We start from the raw sequence: 23,422 nt of genomic DNA, 5'->3' as shown, positions 1-23,422 counted from the left end.
CTCTTCAGATCTCTGTTGCGATAGTGCAGCAGTGAGCATTAAGGCAACGTGGCGATAGATGCCGACAAAGCGTATGTTGTGCGTGAAATGCATTCACATCGGTCTGTCATATCATTGCAAAGACACTTAACTCTGAAGTTCAGCAAAGATTCTCCATCTGTAATCTCCATTCGGCGATGGTATGCGCAGTTCAAAGCTTCAGGATGCCTCTGCTAGGGGAAATCAACTGATAGACCTGCAGTGAGTGAAGGAACGGTTGACCGCGTGCAGGCGAGTTTCGCACGTAGTCCACAGAAGTCGACGAACAGAGCAAGCAGAGAGCTGAACATACCATAACCGACCGCCTGGAGGATCTGGAGGAAACTACTGAAGCTGAAGCCTTGAAATTACTACGAGCCCTGACTCGATGACAAAATTACACACTTTGAATTTGCGGCACAGTTACAACATGTTGTGGAAGAGGATGAGTTTTGTGAGAAAATCATCTTCATTGAAAAAGCGACATTTTTTTGTGAATTGAATAGTGAACAACCACAATATGTGAATCTGGGGAACAGAGAATATTCACGCAGTCGCGAAGAACATACGAGGTGCACCAAAAGTTACTGTGTTCTGTGCAAGTCCCGTTTTCTTTTGTGATTAGATCGTTACAAGACGCTTGTATCTGGACATGCTGGAAAATTGGTTCATGCCACAAATGAAGACCTATAGTGTGGACATCATCTAGCAGCAGGATGGTTTTCCACCCCGCTTACATCACGATGTTAGTGAATTCTTAAACAGGAAATTAAGAAACTGATGGATCGGTCGTGGTGGGCTTGATGATCAGCAGTTCATGTCAGGGCCTCCACGCTCTCCCAATCCAACCCTTTGCGACGCCAAAGATTCAGTGTTTACACCTGCTCTATCAAAAAACCTGCCAGAACTGCGAGTTCACATCAACAGTACTTTTGACTGACTTATAAGGAGGACTTGATTGTGGACTTAATATATGTAAAATCATTAAGGGGCGGCACATATGGAGCACTTTTAATATTAAAAAAAAACCCTTTTGGAGTTTTTCCCATGTGTGCAAAGCCCTGTGACAATTTGTCGAACAAATAGTTACAGCAAATCTGTGAAATAGTTTCAATAATTTATAATTACCTTGTATTGTAATGTTTTGCGAAATGCAACACACGACGATATGTCTTTTGGGGTCACCATGGCAATGAAGCAGTGCAAAAGACTTACTCTAGCAGCAGCGCAACCATGCAGAATTTGTTCGAACTTCTGAGTATTAAAAAATACACTATCCAATGATTGTCAAGGGTGTATTCTGAAGAAGGAAAATTAGTGGAATCCTGTTTTTATGGCGTTCCGCTGTCTATTGATTGTTATGACTTACTACTGACTGGAATACCAAGTATTTAATTTTACTATGCTTATTTCTTGTTTTTGAGTTCCGAGTTTAAAGAATCACCTCAGCATACAAGACAAGCATATCTAGTCAAATAATCTAAATGTTCAATACTGGGGAGAAGACAAGCGTTCCTCTTAAAATACGGCGTACCATTAGTATATTGTGAAAAGAAACTTCCGCTGTATACTGGTAACGATGCACCCATGAAAACAGATTTAAGGGTTTTGAGGAGGAAATGACAGCACTCGTTCACTTTCTGTACAACCAATGTTCACAAGGCAGATCATTTCGTCGTGAAACATTCAAAACCGTTTAATCAATCTTTCCAAAAAGGTTCTTGGAAATGTAATACACAGCTCGGATGGAAAATTATTAACACAACTTAGAATTATGGATATGAACTCACAATTAGTTGTAAAAATTTGGCAACACTACTGAAAGATACGTTAATTGCTTAGCACTCCTAGTACAACCGGGGTCGATATGACCCCTTAAGGGGCTCCGGAACGCCGTATACTTGCAATGTTAAAATAACGCTTATAAATTACATCTTTCCTCACAAAGTATTTGAGGTAGGAAGTTGAACTTTTTACAGATTATTTATTGGAATATGGGCTACAACTTAACACAGGGATTTTACAAAATTTTAGTTCAGTTATTAAAGATGATTTTTTTCAATTGTAATGAAAATTCACAACATTTTTTTGCAATTTTTTATTTATATATTCAAAAATATACAGTTTTTTGGAAAAAGGCTGTGTTAAATTGTGCAGAAGGTACTGTGTAACATTTACTGAAAGTTTGAAACAAATATGTTTGGAAGATCCTTAGAAAACATGTAATTAGTATGAGAAAATAAAAGTTTTGGGAATCGAGCGACAAAGATTGGATTAACTCTTTAGTGCATTCCAGGTCCATAGGATGGATTATCTTCATCCTCCGCAAACTCCTCCTCCAGCTTCCTCTTGTTCCTCCTCCTGTTTACTCTTGCTTGTATTTCTAGACTCTTTACAGCCCTGTCTGCAGCCCGAAGGCGTTCCTTGTCTAAAGCAAGCATAGCTCGTACCATGTTAGAACCTATCTTCATTCCCATATTTCTAAATACCTTGCACCTTACAATGTTGCCATCATTGAAAGTCGCAACAGCATCATACACACCAAAGTGAAGTGTTTCTATTCCAACAAATACAGTCTTGGGGATTCTCGACCATATAACACTATTTACACTTTCATTGGGGTTTTGAGTTTTTCCGTGAATACACTTTTTCAACAGTTCACGTGCTGCTAAGTCTCTGAAAATAGGTTTTATCACCTCCATTATTGCATGAGGCAGACTATGCTTATGAGTGTACACTTCACCAGTTAGCATTCCTTTGTTATATTTACACCAACTGTCTTCTTCTTTGGGACACAAGCTATGTTGGGGATTTTCATCGTCTTTATTGTTTACAGTAATAACACATACCTTTGGCTTTCCAACATGTCTCCTTTTCTTAAAAGCCTTCAGAGGATTTCTAATAACTTTACTTTTACTCATTCAACAAAACAGAGACTCAGGAAACAGAATTAATTACGAATATTTTCGAGATAACGACAGAGTAAATAAACATGAAACAATCGACAATCACACCAGCGATATATATTGAACCATCACAGGTTAGCCACAACACATACTTTATCTCACATCACTAAAATGTACCTGATGAACACGGACGTTAATAATACCATTTGACAGCAGTTTAACAGCGCCACAGTGGGTCACGCTCATGTAGAACACATTTCAAAAAAAATTTAAAAATAGTTGTAGTCTTCGGAATTGAATAAATTATATATCTATTAAAAGGTAATAGTCTGCAGATTCAGAAAACGCAAAAAAGTAAAAATTGAACTTTTCATGATTTTGAGCCTTTCCGGAGCCCCTTAAGCACAATGGAAAAAATATGTATCCCTTGGCTTTAAAGCAATTATCTTCAAAATATGTGCCTTTATCCCTCCGAAATAATTGTATCGAACGATTTTCTGTTCCATTTCATGTTTGCAACACATTAAAATTTATTCATGACATTATTGTCTTTTCCACTGAGTGCCACTGAGCCCAACCCAACCACAATTTAAGCTGTTCGTTTCGTGAATGTAACATTAGTGAAAATAGAATGATGACTGTTTTTATGTTAGTTCATGCCAATAAAAGCCGTGTGAATTACTAGGCGTCCGTATGACCCCAGTGTTACCCAATGGAACAAAAAAATTGTGGTAGGAGGAAGGTTGAAGGGACTGTGTTTCAAAGCAGCTCTAGCAACATTATATAGATTTTAATTGGTTTCTCGGAATAACTTACGGCGAGTGCTAGAAGTTTCGGACACAGCCTTTTGCCTTCTACATCCTTATCGAGACTGAAGTGGCCTTCTGGTTAATTTACTCTGGAACATACAGGTGGCAGTGTCCAAGATCCCAGAACTTGAGGAAAGCCCCCGCTATCAGTGATGGAAATAGTTGCCTTTACTTCCTTTGGGGATACTCGCATCAGCGCTGTGTTCTTTTTATCGAGAACAACTTTTCGTCTCAACGTAACAGATCAAACGTAAATGCTAAACACTTTGAAATGTGTAATATTAACGGACTTTTCGTAGCATCCAGTTTATAGGAAAAAAACGCACAGATTTAGTATTGTTCCAGTCGTATTGCTTTATCGCATACGGATTGTTCGGCTGTTTGTCGTTAGGTAACAGGTAGGTACTGTGCACACCAGGCTGAAAGGCCGTCCCCAGGAGGTCCGGAGTACATCTTCGGATTTCGCCCGAAACCGTTCCAGCTTCCCATCAGAGGTGCGATGTCCGTCCCGCAGTCGATAACTGTAGACACGTGTGTGTGTTAATCCCTTGTGTATCTACCAGGCGAAGCGGCGCGTGTGTAAAGCACTGAGCTCGTATTCGGAAGGACAGCAGTTGAAATCCCCGCCGGGCCATCCAGATTTAGGTTGTCCGTGGTTTCACTGAAAGGCAAATGTCCGGCGATTTCCTTCGTCATCCTTACCCAACACGGGCCTGTACTCTGTCTCTAATGACATCGTCATCGACGGTACATTAAACCTTAATCTTCCTTTCTTTTATATTATACTTTCTTTCTCGGTCAAAGATTATAGGTAAGTGTTGGATGTGAGAGCTGGTTTGTTGTTTGTTTGGTTGATGGTTGGTTGGTTGGTTTTTTGGGGAAGGTTACCAAACAGCGAGGTCACTGGTCCCATCGGATTAGGGAAGGATGGGAAAGGAAGTCGCCCTTGCCCTTTCAAAAGAACCATCCCGGTATATGCCTGAAGCGAATTATAGAAATGACAGAAAACGAAAATCAGGATGGCCGGATGCGGGTTTAAACAGTCTCCTCCCAAATGCGAGTCCAGTGTGCTAACCACTGCGCCAGTTATTCTGAGACGAGGATGTTGGCGCGTGAGAGAAAAATCATGGTAGACCGCATAAAACCAAGCAGAAGCGAGATTTTGGCAAGGGGGAGCTACTCAGATATGTTATGATCACCTACTTCGGGAACGGAAAAGAGAAGCGGTTCTCTGGAGTACAGTACCTATTCCCGTTCCGTACTGTTAATTTTATCTTTCAATTCCATTTCGTACAGTGTCATCGTATAGCTGTCGTTATTTAAACCATACGGCAGTTTCTATGAGATTAAGATTAATAGTATTATCAGATAGGCCGTCTTTTTATTTTGGGTTATGGTGCATTATCAAAAATTCATCCACGTTTTTGAGAGCCGCTATTCAGCATAGTAAGTGGAAATGCAATCCAAGTCTTTGGTTCTCCAACCGACGACACAATGCTTATATACTATGTGATGAAAAGTATCCGGACACCTGGCTGAAAACGACTTAAAAGTTCGTGGCGCCCTCCATCGGTAATGCGGGAATTCAATAAGGTGTTGGCCCACCCGTAGCCTTGATGACAGCTCCCACTCTCGCAGGCATACGTTCAGTGAGGTGCTGGAAGGTTTCTTCACGGGGTGTTGCACTGAGGAGAGGTATTGATTTCGGTCGGTAAGGCCTGGCATGAAGCTGGCGTTCCAAAACATCTCAAAGGTGTCTATAGGGTTCAAGTCAGGACTCTGTGCACGCCAACCATTCAGGGACGTTATTGTCGTGTAACCACTCCGCCACAGGCCGTGCTTACGAACAGGTGCTCGATCGTGTTGAATGATACAATCGCCGTTTCTGAATTGCTCTTCAACAGTGGGAAGCAAGAACGTGCTTAAAACATCAGTGTAGACCTTTGTTGTGATAGTGCCACGCAAAACAACAAGGGGTGCAGGCCCCCTCCTTGAAAAAAAACGACAACACCACCGCCTCCGAATTTTACTGTAAGCACTACACACACTGGCAGGTTCACCGGGCATTCGCCATTCCCACACCCTGCCATCGGGTCGCCACATTGTGTACCGCGATTCGTCACTCCACACTACGGTTTCCACTGTTCAATCGTCCAATGTTTACGCTCCTTAAACCACGCGAGGCACCTTCAACCATTTACCGGCGTCATATGTGACTTACGAACAGCCGCTCGACCATGAAATCCAAGTTTTCTCACCTCCCGCCTAACTGTCTTAGTACGTGCAGTGGATCCTGGTGCAGTTTGTAAATCCTGTATGATGGTCTGGATATATGGCTACTTATTACACATTACGACCATCTCCAACTGTCAGCGGTCTCTTGACTGTCAACAGACGAGGTTGGCCTATACGCTTTTGTGCTGTACGCGTCCCATCACGTTTCCACTTCACTATCACATCGGAAACAGTGGACCTAGGGATGCTTAGGAGTGTGGAAATCTCGCGTACAGACGTTTGACACAAGTGACACCCAATAACCTGACCACGTTCGAAGTCCGTGAGTTCCGCAGAGTGCCCCATTCTGCTCTCTCACAGTGTCTAATGAATACTGAGGTCGCTGATATGGAGTGCCTGACACCTAATATGAAAAACGTATGTTTTTGGGGTTGTCCGGATATTTTTCATTACATAGTGTAGCTTAACATCGACGTGATTCACGCCGGAAAACTAGTTCCGTTGGACTAGGCCGAGAGAAAGAGCGAGTTGTTGTATTTGAGGATAAATTATCCTGACGTTCGCCTGAAGTGATTTACGGAACACAAAGAACACGTGGTGAATCGAATTGGCCGGCCGAGTATTTGAACCCCGATCTTTCTCGCTATGCATGAATTCGAGCTTGCGTGTTGGAACACACACACACACACACACACACACACACACACACACAAACACCGAGAGAGAGAGAGAGAGAGAGAGAGAGAGAACTACTGCGTTTTATTTTAAACCTGCTGTCTTTCGCATTTTGTGACAGTAATAATTAGGCACAGTCGCGAGACCGTGTCTTGCACCGCTCCGCTGTGGCACGCACTTGGCGAAATTCGCAACGGACACGCCGATGTGGTTGTCGGAGACGGCGTCGCCATTCCCTTTCGTCGGCTGTTGTGGCTGCCTCCAGTTCCCAACCCTCCCCCTCCGCTTCTCTCTCTCTCTCTCTCTCTCTCTCTCTCCCTCGCCGCTTCCCTCACTCTTTCCGCTCAGCCCGCTCCCGCCATTATTGATTGTGGTACTGCTGTTGGCGCGTACGCCGAGGGTGCAATGCCTGACGCTGTAGCACGCGGAACGGAAGACCGCGTCTTGCAGAACAAAGGATACACACACCTACCTGTTGGCTGTCAGCGCGATGCTCGACATCATTTCATTCCCTCTCTAAAAAGATGCGTTCACAGTGGCACCGACAACGACCGCCATACGCTGTCGGCAGAGGTCGACCGATAACATTGGCCGACCGCTCACAGTGCGTTCGATCTCCGGTATCAATTTGTGGCGGGATCAAGGTCGTCAGGTTACCTTAGATTGGAATCTATTCTATCAAGGAGTTTAGTCTATTTTAACCTCCCAGTGCGGGATGGATGCCCCGACGCCTCTGTGCTTGGAGACGAGCGGCTGTTGCTATTAAAATGATCAGTGAACTATATATATTTGTCTCGAAAAGAAAGTGGCGAGTTATGTACAATCTTTCCTCAGTTATTCGAATAACCAGAGAAGTTTTGCGAATGTATGAGATGAAAATGGAAACGTTGTGTTTCAAACACTCTGCCGCAGAGCTTCAAAGAAATTCAGCAAAACGTTAACCTTGATTGTCATTTAGAGTACGTGAGAGAGGCAAATTTTGTATTAAGATGCTCTGATCGCTTAAAGCACTGAAGTGCAAACACATGCACCACATTTACAAACCATATCCTACTGGGTTAAAAACTCCATGAAGCAGCAGCAGTAATTTGTAGGTAGCTAATGGGCACCTACCACAACAGAAAGAAGATCCACTACAGTAACTTAAACATAAGATACGCCACCATTCTCACTTGAACAAATTATTTTTTGAGGTTATAATTTACGCTTAAAATTTCCGGCAAAGATTTTGCCTAGTTTGGGGTTCCAAAAAAGCTGCGGGTTCAGCCCATAGATATCGAGCTATATCCCGATTATGATATTTTTCGTTATCGCAGTACCGCAAACCCCCTCCTTTCTTGGACCAAAAATTTCAGTTTCTCACTGTCCATATTTCGCGTATGAGAACGTCGGCTGATTCGACCGAAGAAAACAGTGATTTTAATTTCACCGACTGTCGTCCGAAGTCCGTACGTTCGGTCGGTGCGATCGGCTGTATTATGACCGCGCAGGTACTGGCGTACTGATTTGAAAAGATATCGGTGCTACGGTGACGGCATCATCTGCCGAAAACGGCCGATCTTTTCAAATCAGTACACCACTATCTGCACGGTCACAATGCAGCCGATCGCACCGACCGAATGTGCAGACTTCGGAGGACAATCAGTGAAATTCAGATCACTTTGTTTTCTTCGGTCGAATCAGTGAAATATGGACAGTGAGAAACTGAAAATTTTTGTCCAAGTAAGGAGGATTTTTCGGCACTGTGAGGATGAAAAATATCATAATCGGGACATGGCTCTGAACCAGTGGACAGAAATCGCAGCTTTATTGGAAACCGAAAATAGGCAAAATCTTTGTCAGAAATTTTAAGCGTAAATTATAACCTCAAAATAATTTATTCAAGTGAGAAGGTTGGCAAATCGTATACTGAAAATTACTGTAGTGGATCTCTTTTGGGTTGTGATATTTGGGCATTAACTATCCGTGAATTATTATTATTGCTTGCTGGTGTGTTAAGTCCAGTAGGATGGTGATACTGTTAGGTGGTTTGAACTCGTAAAGCACTGAAAAGTGATACATACACTACATTTTCAGAGCACCTTACTCCAAAGTTTGTTTGCATTTCACACATACCGCTGAACGGCAGTCTTTGAAGGTTAAATGACAGGTTTCTGTTCCGCCGAATTTATTTGGAACTGAGCAGAATGTTTGTGACTTTCCTTTTCAGTGACACCGCGAATCATCTCGAGCATTTAATAGAACGTTTCTCTCTTCGTCTCATATAATCATAAAACTTCCGTGGTTACTGTTGTGAATTGGCAGGAGCCAATTCACGGGGTTTGGAGGAAGCCGAAAGGCACGCGTTTAAGCTCACGCAGACTGGCGTGAGGTCTGGAACAGGACAAGGTCTTTATAGTAGCAAGAAAAGTACGTAGCTGCTGGAATACTTAACTTTAATCCATAATTGGTGAACATCGGTCTGACTGTACATGCATCCCAAGATAAATAACAAATGATAATGGCGCCTAGCTAGGTCGTAGCAAATGACGTAGCTGAAGGCTATGCTAACTATCGTCTCGGCAAATGAGAGCGTAATTTGTCAGTGAACCATTGCTAGCAAAGTCGGCTGTACAACTGGGGACGAGTGCTAGGAAGTCTCTCTAGACCTGCCGTGTGGCGGCGCTCGGTCTGCAATCACTGACAGTGGCGACACGCGGGTCCGACGTATACTAGCGGACCGCGGCCGATTTAATGGCTACCATCTAGCAAGTGTGGTGTCTGGCGGTGACACCACAGTTACTCCAGTAACTGAGGAAAGAGTGTACAGTGCTCACCACTTTCTTTCCGACTGAGATGTAACAGGGGGTGGAAAAAGTGTGGAAACACCAAAAACACAACACATTGTTCTGCCTAATACGGTATAGGACGGTCGCAGGTTCGAATCCTGCCTTGGGCATGGATGTGTGTGATGTCCTTAGGTTAGTTAGGTTTAAGTAGTTCTAAGTTCTAGGGGACTGATGACCTCAGATGTTAAGTCCCATAGTGCTCAGAGCCATTTGAACGGTATAGGAAAACCATTGGCATTCAAACTAGTTTCCAGTCATTTTGGAATAGATAAATACAGATCCCGTATGTAGGTTCTGGTAAAGGTGATGGAAGTGGATAACGAAAGCGCATCATTCACTCCAAAGTAGACCAAAAAGGCTCAATAACATTTAGACCTGGTGACTGACGTTCACGAGACACGAAAATTCATCCACTTGCGTACGAAACCGGTCTCGGACGATGCGAGCAGTGGGAACATGGGCCATGTCGTCTTGGAATACAGCGTCACCGTTGAGGAACAAAAAATGGTTCAAATGGCTCTGAGCACTATGGGACTTAACATCGGTAGTCATGAGTCCCCTAGAACTTAGAACTACTTAAACCTAACTAACGTAAGGACATCACACACATCCATGCCCGAGGCACGATTCGAACCTGCGACCGCTGAGGAACAAATATTGATTGTTGGTTAATTACATATTCCATAAATGATGTGGAACGAGCCAGTTTACAAGATACGTATACATCATTGATGAACACATTGTTTTAGTCCTACTCATGAACTACACCTAAAAGCTACCAGTTTTAATGTAGAAATTTGTCAGCTGTCCAAGAGGAATGATTTTAAATTAGATTTAAAACTTGCTTTGCTACCTGTCGGACATTTTATGTTATTGGGCAAATGATCAAAGGTTTTTGCTTTTGTCTGTTGGGCTCCATTCTGAACCACTAACGGCTTTTAATGATGGATAATAAAGGTTAATTTTCTCTCTAGTGTTGTAGGTGTTGACCTAACTGTTTTTCTCAAATCGTGATGGATTATTTGCGACAAATTTCATTACCGATGTCTCTCTTATGACGGCGCAGCTAAAATGTCTAGCTCCTTGAGGAGGTATCTGCATTACGTGCGTGGTTGAACACCACATACACTCTAAAGGAGGGGGAGGGGGACAACACGCCCTACGAAGGAATATCTGAATGTTAGTCCCTTTGTGATTTTTCGCAAGTCACTAAATTTTTTTACGCTTCCGACATTGTTTGAATTATTCAACTCAACCCTTCGCATTCTGTCTGTGACGTATGATTCAAACTATCTGTGTGTAAAGTCATGAGTTCAATAAAATTTGAGTTTTTCTAATAAAATAACACTATCTATACAAACATCTTGGAATGTTTAGAAAAAATACCAACTAGCGGTATTTTATTATTTAAGGCGGTACCATTTGGTGGGATGCTTAAATAGCATTCTTAGTCGAGCAGCTATCCAAACTTCGATATGCTAAGTAAGCTGTTTCCACTTAAGTGAGAGATTACAGTTGAGCACATTACTTTTTTTTATATTTTGGAAAAGATGTTCGTACGGAAATTGGTCGATTATTTTTTTAAATCATCCTTGTCATTCTTAACAATTGCATATTTCAATCTCTCTGGAAATTTCATGTGCCAGTGACGCATTGCATATATTACTAAGGACGCTACCTAGTAAGTTGGAATAACTTCTCAGAACTCTGTTCGAAATTCTATCAACACCACATGAGCTGTTGTACTACGGCATAGACATGATCTGCTCAATTGTTGGCAGTGTTGCGACCTTGCAGGGTAACCCTGAGGTTCGTGGGATGCCATGATATGGCTGCCCAAATCGTGTCAATCTTGGGACGAAAACTCGGCCTGAATTTGAAAACAGTGTGAAACAAGACGTATCCAACCAATTGTATTTCTTCCACTGCCCCATAGTCCAGGTTTCTGGCTTCGTACCCACATTTTCCTGTTAGGGACATTTGCGTCACGGATGAATGTTTTTGGAATTACAGTTCACCCTTCAATTCACTGCTTATGGAATTCCCTTCAGTTGTTTCGGCACTGGTAGGATTTACAAGTGCGAAATTGGGTTGTCCAGTGACTTTCGCAGCTGTCGTCCTCTTATTTCTTGTCACTATCCTCTTCAGTGACCGACTGTCACGATCACTCGGCACCCACTTACGTCTGCGTTGTGACTTTGCAGGCGATTTTTTTTTCTACTTTCCCTGTATGCCATTATGCAAGCACTCACCATACAAACACCAAAAATTTGCCTACGTTCGAATTCACTTAGGTCCAACATAAAACACTCACAACTATACAGAACATTGTTCTGATCACAACTAATACTTGCAGCTTATTGACGTCATCCCACAGGTGCCGTTCATGATGAAATACAACAACGCAAACTACAAACATACCCAGCATCTGCATTTATGTTCAAACATGCATTTCTCCCAATGTTTCTACGTTTTTGTTCAACCCCTGTACCTCATTCACATGCATTCAGCGTCTTTTGCTGCTATAAACACTGAGATGCAGCACTCATCGCCAAGCAAAGAGCTGTCGTGGCAACCATCCTGCTCAAGGAGATTAAAGTAAATACAAATCTCTCTGATAGAATAGATCCTAACCTTCCCTCCTCCATACCGTCAAAAACTGAACCCATTTTGGTCTATGTGTTTTGTGATTTTGGGAGTATGTGTCTTGAAGAGATGCCGCACATGATTTCCAGTCCACGAAAGGCTGCCAGTCCATTAACAATGTAGTCAAATTTGCGAGTGCCGGGGAGAGTCCACCCCTCTCATTCCCTCCCCCCAATTATGTCTCAAAATATGTGGTTTCTGGCCATTCTGTGTAACGGAAACATTGCAAAATCATTCAAAGTGCACCTCAAGAAGTGGCAGTAAAACTCCTCTTAAATAACGGGCTTTATCAAGAAAATGCCATTAGGAGGCGATGAGCTTATTTGAAACATGAAAATTTCATGTCCTTATTTCATCAAATCGCTCGTAGAACTCTCTGTAGGTGCTGACACTTGTGGATGCAGTGCACTCTAGCGAGACATTTACATACTTTTCTACAGTGAACAGAACTGCCAATGCCAGAAACAACAGTATCTTTAAAAATAGCATAACAATACTACTGGAAGTCAATGACGTCTCAGTACCTAGTAAAGAGATATGGAGACAGGAATTCGAGAGTGAACGTTTAGTGTCACTGATGATTTCCCTTCGTTGTGACCAGTGCAATGTGCAAGTGGAAGCTATTACAATTTCCTTAAGTTCAACTCTGCTGCACCGAACTAATCATAATTTTAAGGAGCTGCTTTAACCAAATGAGTTGGTGTAGTGACTAAAATTGTGGTGATAACTGGTATTCAAAATCACATCTGTATGAAAGCTACGACCTGTTTCCTTTCCACCTTCGTCGACCTGATCCATTTCTCCGACTCTTAATGATGCAGATAAGTTCTTGGAGCTTCATTTCATGTGATGCAAGCTATCTTTCTAGTAACATCTCTGACTGGCATTTAGTGAGCATTTCTTTGCTACTTCCAATCACTGATAACATGCATAGCTCTTGCTGATGCATCCCCAGCCCCTTATCTCTTTTAGTCCAGTGAATGATAGTAGCTGTGAAACACAATCGTTATTTGCACAGTATCGTGTAGACATTCTTTAGTCAGAACTTCACTCTGCACGACACATTTGCAACCCTCCCATTTTCTGGCTGCAACAGAAGTGGTAGTACATCATTACAGTTTTTTTTTTTTATTATTAACATTCCCAGATCACTTGTACAGACAGTTATCATATTGATCAGTACATTGCTCACTTTCAAGAAAGCTGGGTATATACCTGTGTGAAGTGCAGCAACGTTTTTTTACTTGTATGTATATGTTCTGCTTGCATCATTCCTGACAAAAGTTAGAAAATACTTACTATGGTGTATTTAATTGATTTACAAAGGAGTGTGTTAAACTTAAAACTTTTAACCATATCTTTCGATATAAGAGTAAAGTGCAGAAGCAGCAATGCAGCTTTAGAATTTTGCATGGCTTTCCTAAGCAGTGGCTGCACATGTTGCATTTGTTGTGAAAAGAAGAATGCACTGCAAGTTGTTTTAGGGTGTAGTATGTGAATAATGGTATGTGGCCCTTATTTTCTTACCAATTTTGTCCACAGTGAGCTAGCTTGTCAGATGTGTTCTGGAGACAATGAGGCTGGAATTCCACATCTGATAGTGCAATTTAGTGATGCTGTGAAGTAAGAAATGTTCACCCAGCAAGGGGAGAGAATACCAAGTATATGATATGCCATACTATTTTACAGTCTGAAAACAGTCATACACAGGTGACATAAGCAATGCAGTACAAATACGTCGGATGGAGGTGAAAGGCTCGGGAACACTGTGATATGTATTTATGGAAGTGAAAGTATAAATTTAGCATGCAAAAAGAACAAATCTCTGTCAAAGGCAGTGGTGTTGTGATCTCATCAACAACAGTTTTGTTTTGGTAAATGGATTCTGTGTGGAACCAAAAGCTAAAGTACTTCTGCAGGCAGCCAGCTAATAGGTCTCCTTACTTTTTTGATGTTTTCTGCAGCGATACATTCCACAGACACGCCACAGCTAGTCACTTTTGTGTTTGAACATGACCTACAGACTGTGGAACATGCCATGAATGAGGCTATTTGACCCACTATTTGTCAAAACAGAAGAATAGTGGTTAAGTGTTGCAGGATTACAGAGCAAGAAATTCAAAATTTTTGTTCTGTTTTTTGCCTCCATACATTCTGTGAAATTGAAAGGAAATGCAGTTGTGAGAACTGAACTTTTCCTGTGATAATTTGATTCCATCTTCAGGTGTAACGGAAGCTGTGCCTTCAAAGCTCATCAAGAGAGCATATGGTGATCCTGGAAGATGCTGACATCAGTTTCAGAAATATTTCGCTTGTCTTCATGTTTTCTTGTGCTTACTTTCTTTCACTGGATAGAGAGAATACTAGGTTGGCTAATGTACAGCTGACACTAGTATGATGTATTCTGTATTGTAGTTGATTACATTCCATTTGGTAGTTCTAAGCACAAATCTAAAACTCATTGCAGATAAGATTTTATAATATTCTCCTTTTGGTTTTCAGATCTGCCTACGACAATGTCACAAAAACGAAGGTGGCAATTAAAAAGATCTCACCCTTCGAACACCAGACGTACTGTCAGAGAACACTAAGGGAAATTAAAATCCTGACGAGGTTTAAGCATGAAAATGTAAGTATTATGACATTTTGAGTACTGGACATATCTGGGCAATAATTAGTAATTTATTGTATTTTTCCTTTGTATCTTGAAATTTGGTGGCCACCAACATGCTTTTCAAATTTGAAAACATGAAAAGGAGAAGTAAATGTAACATTTTGCTTATAAAATGTTTATAATATAAATATTAATATAAATGGAAACAGAAGAACGACTGCTTCTAGAATGGAATACTGCAGTATCTGCAGAATTTTTCCAGAAGTTGTATGAAGCAACAGAAAACAAAATTGATTTAAATAACTGAACACATTTCATAGAATAGTATCAGACATATGTTATTAAAAACACAGATGAAATGCCACTTCAGACATTAAAAACAACAAATATAAAACTATCTCAGATACTGAATTCGCATGGAGGAAGAAGAGATACAAATAGGAGCAGGACATTTCAATATTGTTAACTGGATTTGGTAGCTCTGATAAGGCATCTCCTTGAAACGAGAAATAATAGAGAACAAGGCACAAGAGGAGATGACAAGAAAAACATGTAGCTTAAGAAAACAAGTGGCTGGTGTAGTGTTAGTGGAAGTGTAGTAAGAATGATCGGCAGTGAAAGAATACTCTGAGGAAAATTCAAGGAGTCTCAGATGGGCTGCAGCACTTTTATATGATGAAAGTTCTACTAGCAGGTAACTTAGTGTCGTTGCTGCCCCCCCCCCCCACCCTCCCTCCCTCCTCACCTCTTCTCCCTCGTTGTCCATTACATATAATGGAAGTATAGTGATAATCGGTACTGTGATTTTTTTCATGTCGGAGGTGTTTCTGATTTATTCTCTGTTGTTTTCCAGTTACTTATGTAACCGTTTTTCAGAATGAGTTATTTGCAAGTTCATTTATCCTACAAGGTTCTGCACAGCTCTAGTCATTCCGTTGACTGAAATGGTATGCTAATGCCATCAGGCCTGTCAGCAATCATCCCAGTGACTCCTGAAACTGCAAATTTCACATATTAATTGTTTTTTGAAAATTAATTTAAATGGCATATTTTTCAAATGCTTATGGGTGCTATGAACTTTCCTTCCAGTAATATTTATTCCAGATAATAATTCACAAAGCCGGCCGAAGTGGCCGTGCGGTTACAGGCGCTGCAGTCTGGAACCGCAAGACCGCTACGGTCGCAGGTTCGAATCCTGCCTCGGGCATGGGTGTTTGTGATGTCCTTAGGTTAGTTAGGTTTAACTAGTTCTAAGTTCTAGGGGACTAATGACCTCAGCAGTTGAGTCCCATAGTGCTCAGAGCCATTTGAACCAATAATTCACAAACAAGCAAAATTTGGTTGAAATTGCATTAAGCATTTTATTGATTCACTCATTTTTGCATTGTGCCCTTTCTCTTTGTCACTCCTAAAGGGTTAATCAATCCAGTGTTTTTTTTTTCTTCTCACTCCTTGTTGTAAGTAATATACGTACAAATTTTATCTGAAATTGCTCCAAACATACATACTGTATAGTTACAGTTTTTCGGTTTTCAGGTCTATGTTTCTATCATGTTGTATTTGTATTGTATTTAATTATGAATATTTTCAACAGATTATAGATATCAGAGACATAATTCGAGCAGTGACCATAGATCAGATGAAAGATGTGTACATTGTGCAATGCCTTATGGAGACTGATCTTTACAAGCTCCTCAAAACACAGGTGAGGCTATATGGAAAGACAGCTTATAAATTTACATCACCATTTGTGCATGTCAATGAGGGAATTAATTTTTGCAGCTATATTGTGCTTTTCTATTTTAATACTATTTTAAACTTTCCTACAAAGTTTTTGTAGAATGTAAATACACTTGAATAAAAGGAGATACTCACTAAAAAGCAGAACCGTTGAGTTGTCAACAGGCACACCAAAACGGACAACTTGCTAGCTTTCAGAGTTTTGGGGGGGGGGGGGGGGTTTCTCTGTGTGTTTTACTGTAGCTTGTCAAATGACAACTTCGAAAGCTAGCATGTTTCCTTTCTTTTGTGTGTGTCGATCGACAACTGAAGACTTCTACTTTCCAGTGAGTGGTGCCCTTTAAACCAAAAGTATTTGGTCCTATTTTAGTTAGTCTCAAGTTTGGAAAGTGTCATATCCTTAAATTTTCTTTTCTGTTTCCAGTTGGGTGACAAAGATTATAACTGTAATGATTTCCATAGTTGAAGGTTCAATGCTTTCTTCTACATTGCCTTTTATTGCTAAAGATATTTTGATGTGATCATAATCTGTGTGTTTCCTCTACTCTTTTAATTTACAGGTAGTTTATTTATTTAATCAATGCAATTATTTTGCCTATAAAACAGCTCATAAGATCTTGTTTCTTTATTTATAAGCTTACATTTCATGTCTACTAATGAGATCTATTCTGATGTTTCAGAAACTGAGCAACGACCACATTTGTTACTTTCTGTATCAAATACTAAGAGGCCTGAAGTACATCCACTCGGCAAACGTGTTGCATCGTGATCTCAAACCCAGCAACTTGCTACTCAATACAACTTGTGATCTCAAGGTATATTAATCCATGTTCATTTAAAAAGCTTTTGTGATTTACTGATGCTTTCCCGTGGTTAGCACATTTTATCTTGGTGGTGTAGGATAATTTGAGATGTAGGTGAACATCTTAAGTGGTGTTACAATATTGTTATTTTTATGAGTAATGACGGAGTAAGGTGGTGCAGTGGTACGACACTGAATTTATATTTGGAAGGACAGCAGTGGAAATCCCATCATTTCATATTAGTTTCAAGAAGTCCTATGAAGACACTAAGCACTGGACTAAAAAGAATTGATCAACACACTGTCTGAACAGGCTTTGGAAGGCCCGGTGGTATTGATTGACCGCCATGTTATCCTCAAGTGGTAGGCATCACTGGATACGGATATGGAAGGGCATGTGGTCAGCACACTGCTCTCCTGGCCATTGTCAGTTTTTGTGACTGAAGGTGCTACTTCTCAATTAAGTAGCTCCTCAGTTGCCCTCACAAGGACTGAATGCATCCCTCTTGCCAACAGCACTCAGCAGACTCGGACGGTCACCCATCCACATGCTAGCTTAGCCCAACAGCACTTAACTTCAGTGCTCTAACAGGAACCAGTGTTACCACTGCGGCAAGGCAGTTGGCACAAAGAATACTAATAGATAGAAATGTTGTTAATATCCATTCTGAACTTAAGGTTAAACCATTGATGATGTCTTTGTAGAGAGTGTTTTCAGACTTGGTAGTATAATTGTGTTTTATTATTACCAATAATTCTCCTTTTATAAAAAGTCATTACATGTATTAGTTTGTGGATGATTTTGATGTTTTCTTCTACCCCTTGAGACTTGGCAATGATGATTCATCAATTTTAACCTCTGAGTCAATGATTACAGGATAATTCATATAATACAGATTATATATTTTCTACGAAAGGAATCACATATCTAAATATTAATGACACCTATTAATGTACCAAAACTATCAGTAATCGGGGTGGGGGGGGGTGATCCAATTTAGGACTTGGCTAGTGTGCATAAATGGCTGATAGTGAAAGGCTTAAAGTCCTCCTGCCAAGCAGGATAATGTCCACCTCTCAGTTACTGAAATTCTGCTTGCCTACCAACTGCAGAATGGTAGGAAAACTGACCATAAAAATGAGGTCATTTGGGAACTGTGCGGAGCAGGAATCTTTATAAAATAATTGTTTTATTGGAGTGAAAAACTGTGTGGCAGTATAAGCTAATAAGTCTGTGGAGGAGGACTCGCATGGCTGGTACACGGTATTCTACGAATATTTCCTATGATTTACTTACCAAATATTTCAGTTTCTGAAGTGCCGTTAAATTATTAAATTGCCTTGACCTCCAGGGTGCTCTTCAGTCTCTCCAGTGAACATACCAAATAGATTAACATTTCATTACATCTAGGACTTCCTCCTCCATGTACTTTGAAAAGGAGAAGTGATCATGCAGAATCATCAGAGAAAGAAACCTCCACAGGATAAATTGTACTGTCTGTTGTTACTGTGTAGAGAAGTGGCTAGCAGTAAAGGACAATAAGAAGCAGTTTTTGAAACCAAGGACCTTTCTCCCACTTTTACGAGAAATGATTCTGGTCCTCTTCCAAATAGGGAATGTTTAGATTCTGTCTTTGGTGAGAGGTACACCACTGTGCTGTATTTCATTTTGCAGATTGTTGTGTATCACATTTTAATGCAGTGTGTGGTTTTTTTTATTTTGATACTTGGTGTGCCTTTCATTTTATCTCACAAGATACGAGGGTGGTTCGAAAAGTTCTCGAAACAGAATAGTCTTGGTCCAACAGTGTTCCAGTGCCTTGATCGCATCTCGAAAATGAGTTTCCTCCAGGCCTGAAAAATAGTTGTCAACCCCAGCTATCAATTCTTCATCTGAAGTGAATCTTCGTCCACCAAGAAAAATTTTCAGTTTTGGTAAGAGATGGAAGTCTGGCAGAACCATATCAGGTGAATAAGGCAGGTGTGGCAACAGTTCGTACCCTAGTTTGTGTAATTTTGCCATGGCGATGGCAATTATCTTGCAGATAATTTTTTCATTTCTAATTCTTTAGTTAACATGTGATACACCCTTTCAGATGACATCTGGCAAATATGAGCAGTTTCACGCACTTTCAATCAGAGATCCTCCATGACCATTTTGTGCAATTTTGCAATGATTTGTGGATTAGTAGCACATCTTGGCCAACCACTGTGCGGATCACCATCTAAGCTCTCCTGAACAAAAATTCATTTGTCCACTTGGCAACAGTTGAATATGAAGGAGCAGAGTCCCACAGTGTGTTCTGGAAATCAGCCAAATATAGCCTTTGCTTTCATACCTTCCTTTACGAAGTACTTAATCACTGTTTGAATCTCAGTTTTTTCCATCTTTGCAAATCACTACGCGGGAACAACAGCAGAGCCAGGTCACTGCCACAGCTCTCTTCCAAGAGCACTGATGTGGCACGTGTTTACAGGCAACAGGCCAATAAATATCACTTGAACAACTCGTTGTACTAGCACTGATCTCTGATGGTGGTTCCGAGAACTTTTCAAACCACCCTCGTACCTGTTAGTATGTTATTGGGCAATTGTGGGTGGTGTGTAAATAATAGGAGGTAATGGTAATCATCCAATCTACAGTCAAGGTGTTAAGTGCTGACAGGCACACGGATGAGATTCAAATCGTTCCTGATTTTTTGGACAGTGTTCTCCTTCAGAGCTAATATATGGCTACATTTTCCTGGTGCTACAGGCTGATTGATACATTTTTGTGTAAATTAACTGTGTGTGTGTGTGTGTGTGTGTGTGTGTGTGTGTGTGTGTGTGTGTGTGTGAGTGAGTGAGTGAGTGAGAGAGAGAGAGAGAGAGAGAGAGGTGAATGTCCATTCATTGTAATAGAGCTATAGATTATCCAGTACATAATTTTATTAGTCCCAATAAGGCAGCTTCAGTGATTCTTTGAGACAGCGTATTCAACACTTCTTAATGGAAACACAGTGCTAATTAAAACTGACAAATTTTCACAACCTTTAAATTCTTTGATTATTTACAAACACAGTTGGCTTCAGAGGCATATGATATCTCAAATAAACTTTTGAACTATAAATGACGCTAAAAGTGCCACCACAAAAAACACTGGATGTTAGTGTAAACAGTTGGTAGAGTATGTGAAACCACGGTCAGGGATAAACATAAAAACTGTAAGATTGCGACAGCATGAAGAATTTAACAAGTATGCAGGAGTGAGTGTAGGTTGAGTAAATGAGATCCAGGGTTACCCTAGAACATGACTGACTTCAGAGACGGCTTGGTCGAACCAAGAAAGCTACGACTCTGGAGGCACTGCTCAGAATGTATTTGAAACATGGCATAATGTGGAGTTCCTGATCGATCTGGCTCTCAATTGCAAACGACGTTACATCTGACGTACACATCAATCCCTTCCCTCTCTAAGAGGCATATAGGACTGAAAATGACAAGACCTGTGTCAGAGTTGCTGAATCAGGGGATGAGGGGAGACGAATCTCCACCAGGGATTCTGCCTGAGTGCTCTCAGCTTAGATGTTGTGGATAATGTTTGAGATGGTGACAGGCTGATGAGCCACCAGAGACTGGTGGTCAAGGACTGGTGAGAACAGGCGAGCAACTTGTGCTGGCTGCAGTGGCTGGTGGGTTTCGCTGGGTGAGGGCACAAATTATATGCCGTGTGGCACACAGTTGGTGAAAATTCTGTGGGTGCTGCTCGGAGTTGGAGTAAGGGTAGTTCGTCCCTCCCACCTATGTTAATGTCACTGTTCATCTGATTTGTGGTGCATGTTGCTTAGTGATATATGAGTGTAGATGGTTAGTGTGGCATGCCAGGCATGGCTGACCTACTGCAACTATATAAACTTGTCATCACTTGAGTCCAACAATGATGGCTTGTCACCACTCAAGTGCCTGCCTGAAAGAGTGTGCCGGGAAAATGGAACCTTGCTGTACTGTGACCTCGACCAGCGGTGTGCGAAGGCAGCCATGAGAGATCGAAGAAATGCCTTGGCTGTGTGTCTGGCAGCACCTCAGTTGGACTCTGCCTGTCGATTGGAGTGGCTCAGCAAGATGCCAAAAAACTGGACACGGCATTCTCTCTAGATACCGTCTGGAGTGTTTTCTTTAGTTGCTGTTTGTATGTCCTGATCAGCCACTCAACCTCTGCTTTTGATGTCGTATGGAACGCCGCTGTTGTCAAGAGTTGACTTACATTTCGGTGGCAGAGCATTAGTTTACTCATGTTGAACTTTAAGAGGCGATCTGTAGTGATTACGTAGGAGAACTACTACTTCTTAGCCGAGATCGCTATAGAAAGCTTTAGTGTAAATAACCGGTTTCAGTAAAACTAAGTTACTATTTTAAGATCTGTAATAAAATTACAAGAAGTGCTAGAAACTGTTATATAAATAATGCAACATTAACCCACAGAAGAACAAGGTGACAACATATTTTCATAAAGTTTATTAAAAACATCTTGTCCCAGCTATACGCAAAATCTTTCCATTGAATTTTCAGGTACATAAAATGTGAAATGAGCGATGCGTTGGCACATCAGAATTAAAATTACTATATGCATCACAATTCGACAAAACATCTCTCTCATGACATAACAGAACATGGATGCCTGCAGCCATTTGTCTTCATGCATCAACCTTCAAATTAAAAAAAAACTATGCAGTGTGGACGGAAACTTGAATAACCCATGGGATATGCCGCAGACCTGGCGTAAGCTAAAATAATTAATAAGAGAATACTTAGAAGCTTCCCTCAGTAAATTCCTTTATTACACCACCGTAACTCGAGGCCTATGTGCAACAGCGTACAGTTGAAAATGCGGAAGAACTAACCACACTAGATACGTAGCATCTGTATGCAACAGGACCACTTTCTATATGAAGAGGAGAAGTCCATAATTTGCTAGATGAACTATATTGTATACTTTCAACTGTATGCTGCTGCATTTAGGATGATGTAGGTAACAAAAGGTTTGTTAAGGAAAGCCTCTAAGTATTCTTTTATTATTTATTTAGGGCTTGGCTGGGTCTGTGGCATATCCTATGGGTTGAGTCTCCATCCACATTGGATAGCCTTTTTGTAAGTTGATGTATGAAGACAGATGGTTGGCTACCTTACTATATTCCAAGGCATTAATTTATATATTAGTCCATAACTTATTAATATAATGCAATAAATGAGCTTTTGTAGGTTTGTGAGTCAGGATTGCGTTTTGGTTTTTCATGTTCTTTGGCTACAGACACCCATGTACCCAATCCAAGATGCGGACTGTAATTATTTTTGACAGTTTTATGTTGACATCCTACATAATGTTCATGGCCCTAACATAGGCTATCACAGTGTTTAATTTTTTGGTGCATTGAGTATGATATGTTACCCTATAATGGTAGAATTTTCAAATAGGTTGTGGTAGCTTCAAATATGGAGTTGAATATCGCTGTAGTTTGATTTTAAAAACTTACTAAAAATTTTTTTAACAAAGAAAATTATTTTTGTTTTGTAACTGTTTCACTTACTGATACAGAAAAAAGACCTTGTTTTGTAATTGTATAGCACAAGTTTCGTAAATATGATGTATAGAGTTTCTAAGCAGTATTCTGTCAAGAAAAAAAAACCTCAAAAATATGTTATTATCATTTTAGAATTTTTTTTTATTCTGAAGTGCCAGAGGAACTGGTATAGTCATGCGTATTCAAATATAGAGATATATAAACAGACAGAATATGGAGCTGCAGTCAACAACACCGATATAAGACAACAAGAGTCTGGTGCAATTGTTAGATCAATTACTGCTGCTACAATGGCAGGTTATCAAGATTTAAGTGAGTTTGAATGTGGTGTTATAGTTGGTGCACAACTGAGGTAGCAGTGAAGTGGGGATTTTCCCCATACAAACATTTCATGAGTTTACCGTGAATATCGGGGATCTGGTAAAACATCAAATCTTTGAAATTGCTGTTGCCATAAAAAGATCCTGCAATAACGGGTCTGACAGTGACTGAATAGAATTATTCAACAAGATGGAATTGTAACCATTCTGCAAGTTGCTGCAGATTTCAATGCTGGACCATCATCAAGTGTCAGCGTGCCAACCATCGATG

General features: G+C 40.7%; 1 protein-coding gene across 1 annotated transcript in view; it reads left to right on the top strand.

Moving 5' to 3' along the window:
• Window positions 1-23,422, top strand: part of LOC126242655 (mitogen-activated protein kinase 1) — a 384,067-nt gene that overhangs the window by 320,483 nt on the left and 40,162 nt on the right. The window contains exons 2-4 of the mRNA XM_049948105.1: window positions 14,620-14,746; window positions 16,326-16,436; window positions 17,152-17,286. Of these exons, the coding sequence (XP_049804062.1) occupies window positions 14,620-14,746; window positions 16,326-16,436; window positions 17,152-17,286 (373 nt within the window). The remainder of the gene's footprint in view (window positions 1-14,619; window positions 14,747-16,325; window positions 16,437-17,151; window positions 17,287-23,422) is intronic.

The sequence above is a fragment of the Schistocerca nitens genome, chromosome 1 (assembly GCF_023898315.1).
Source record: "Schistocerca nitens isolate TAMUIC-IGC-003100 chromosome 1, iqSchNite1.1, whole genome shotgun sequence".
In the NCBI taxonomy this organism is placed as follows: domain Eukaryota; kingdom Metazoa; phylum Arthropoda; class Insecta; order Orthoptera; family Acrididae; genus Schistocerca; species Schistocerca nitens.
The sequence above is the reverse complement of the archived record's forward strand: the minus strand, read 5'-3'. Positions and strand labels throughout refer to the sequence as shown.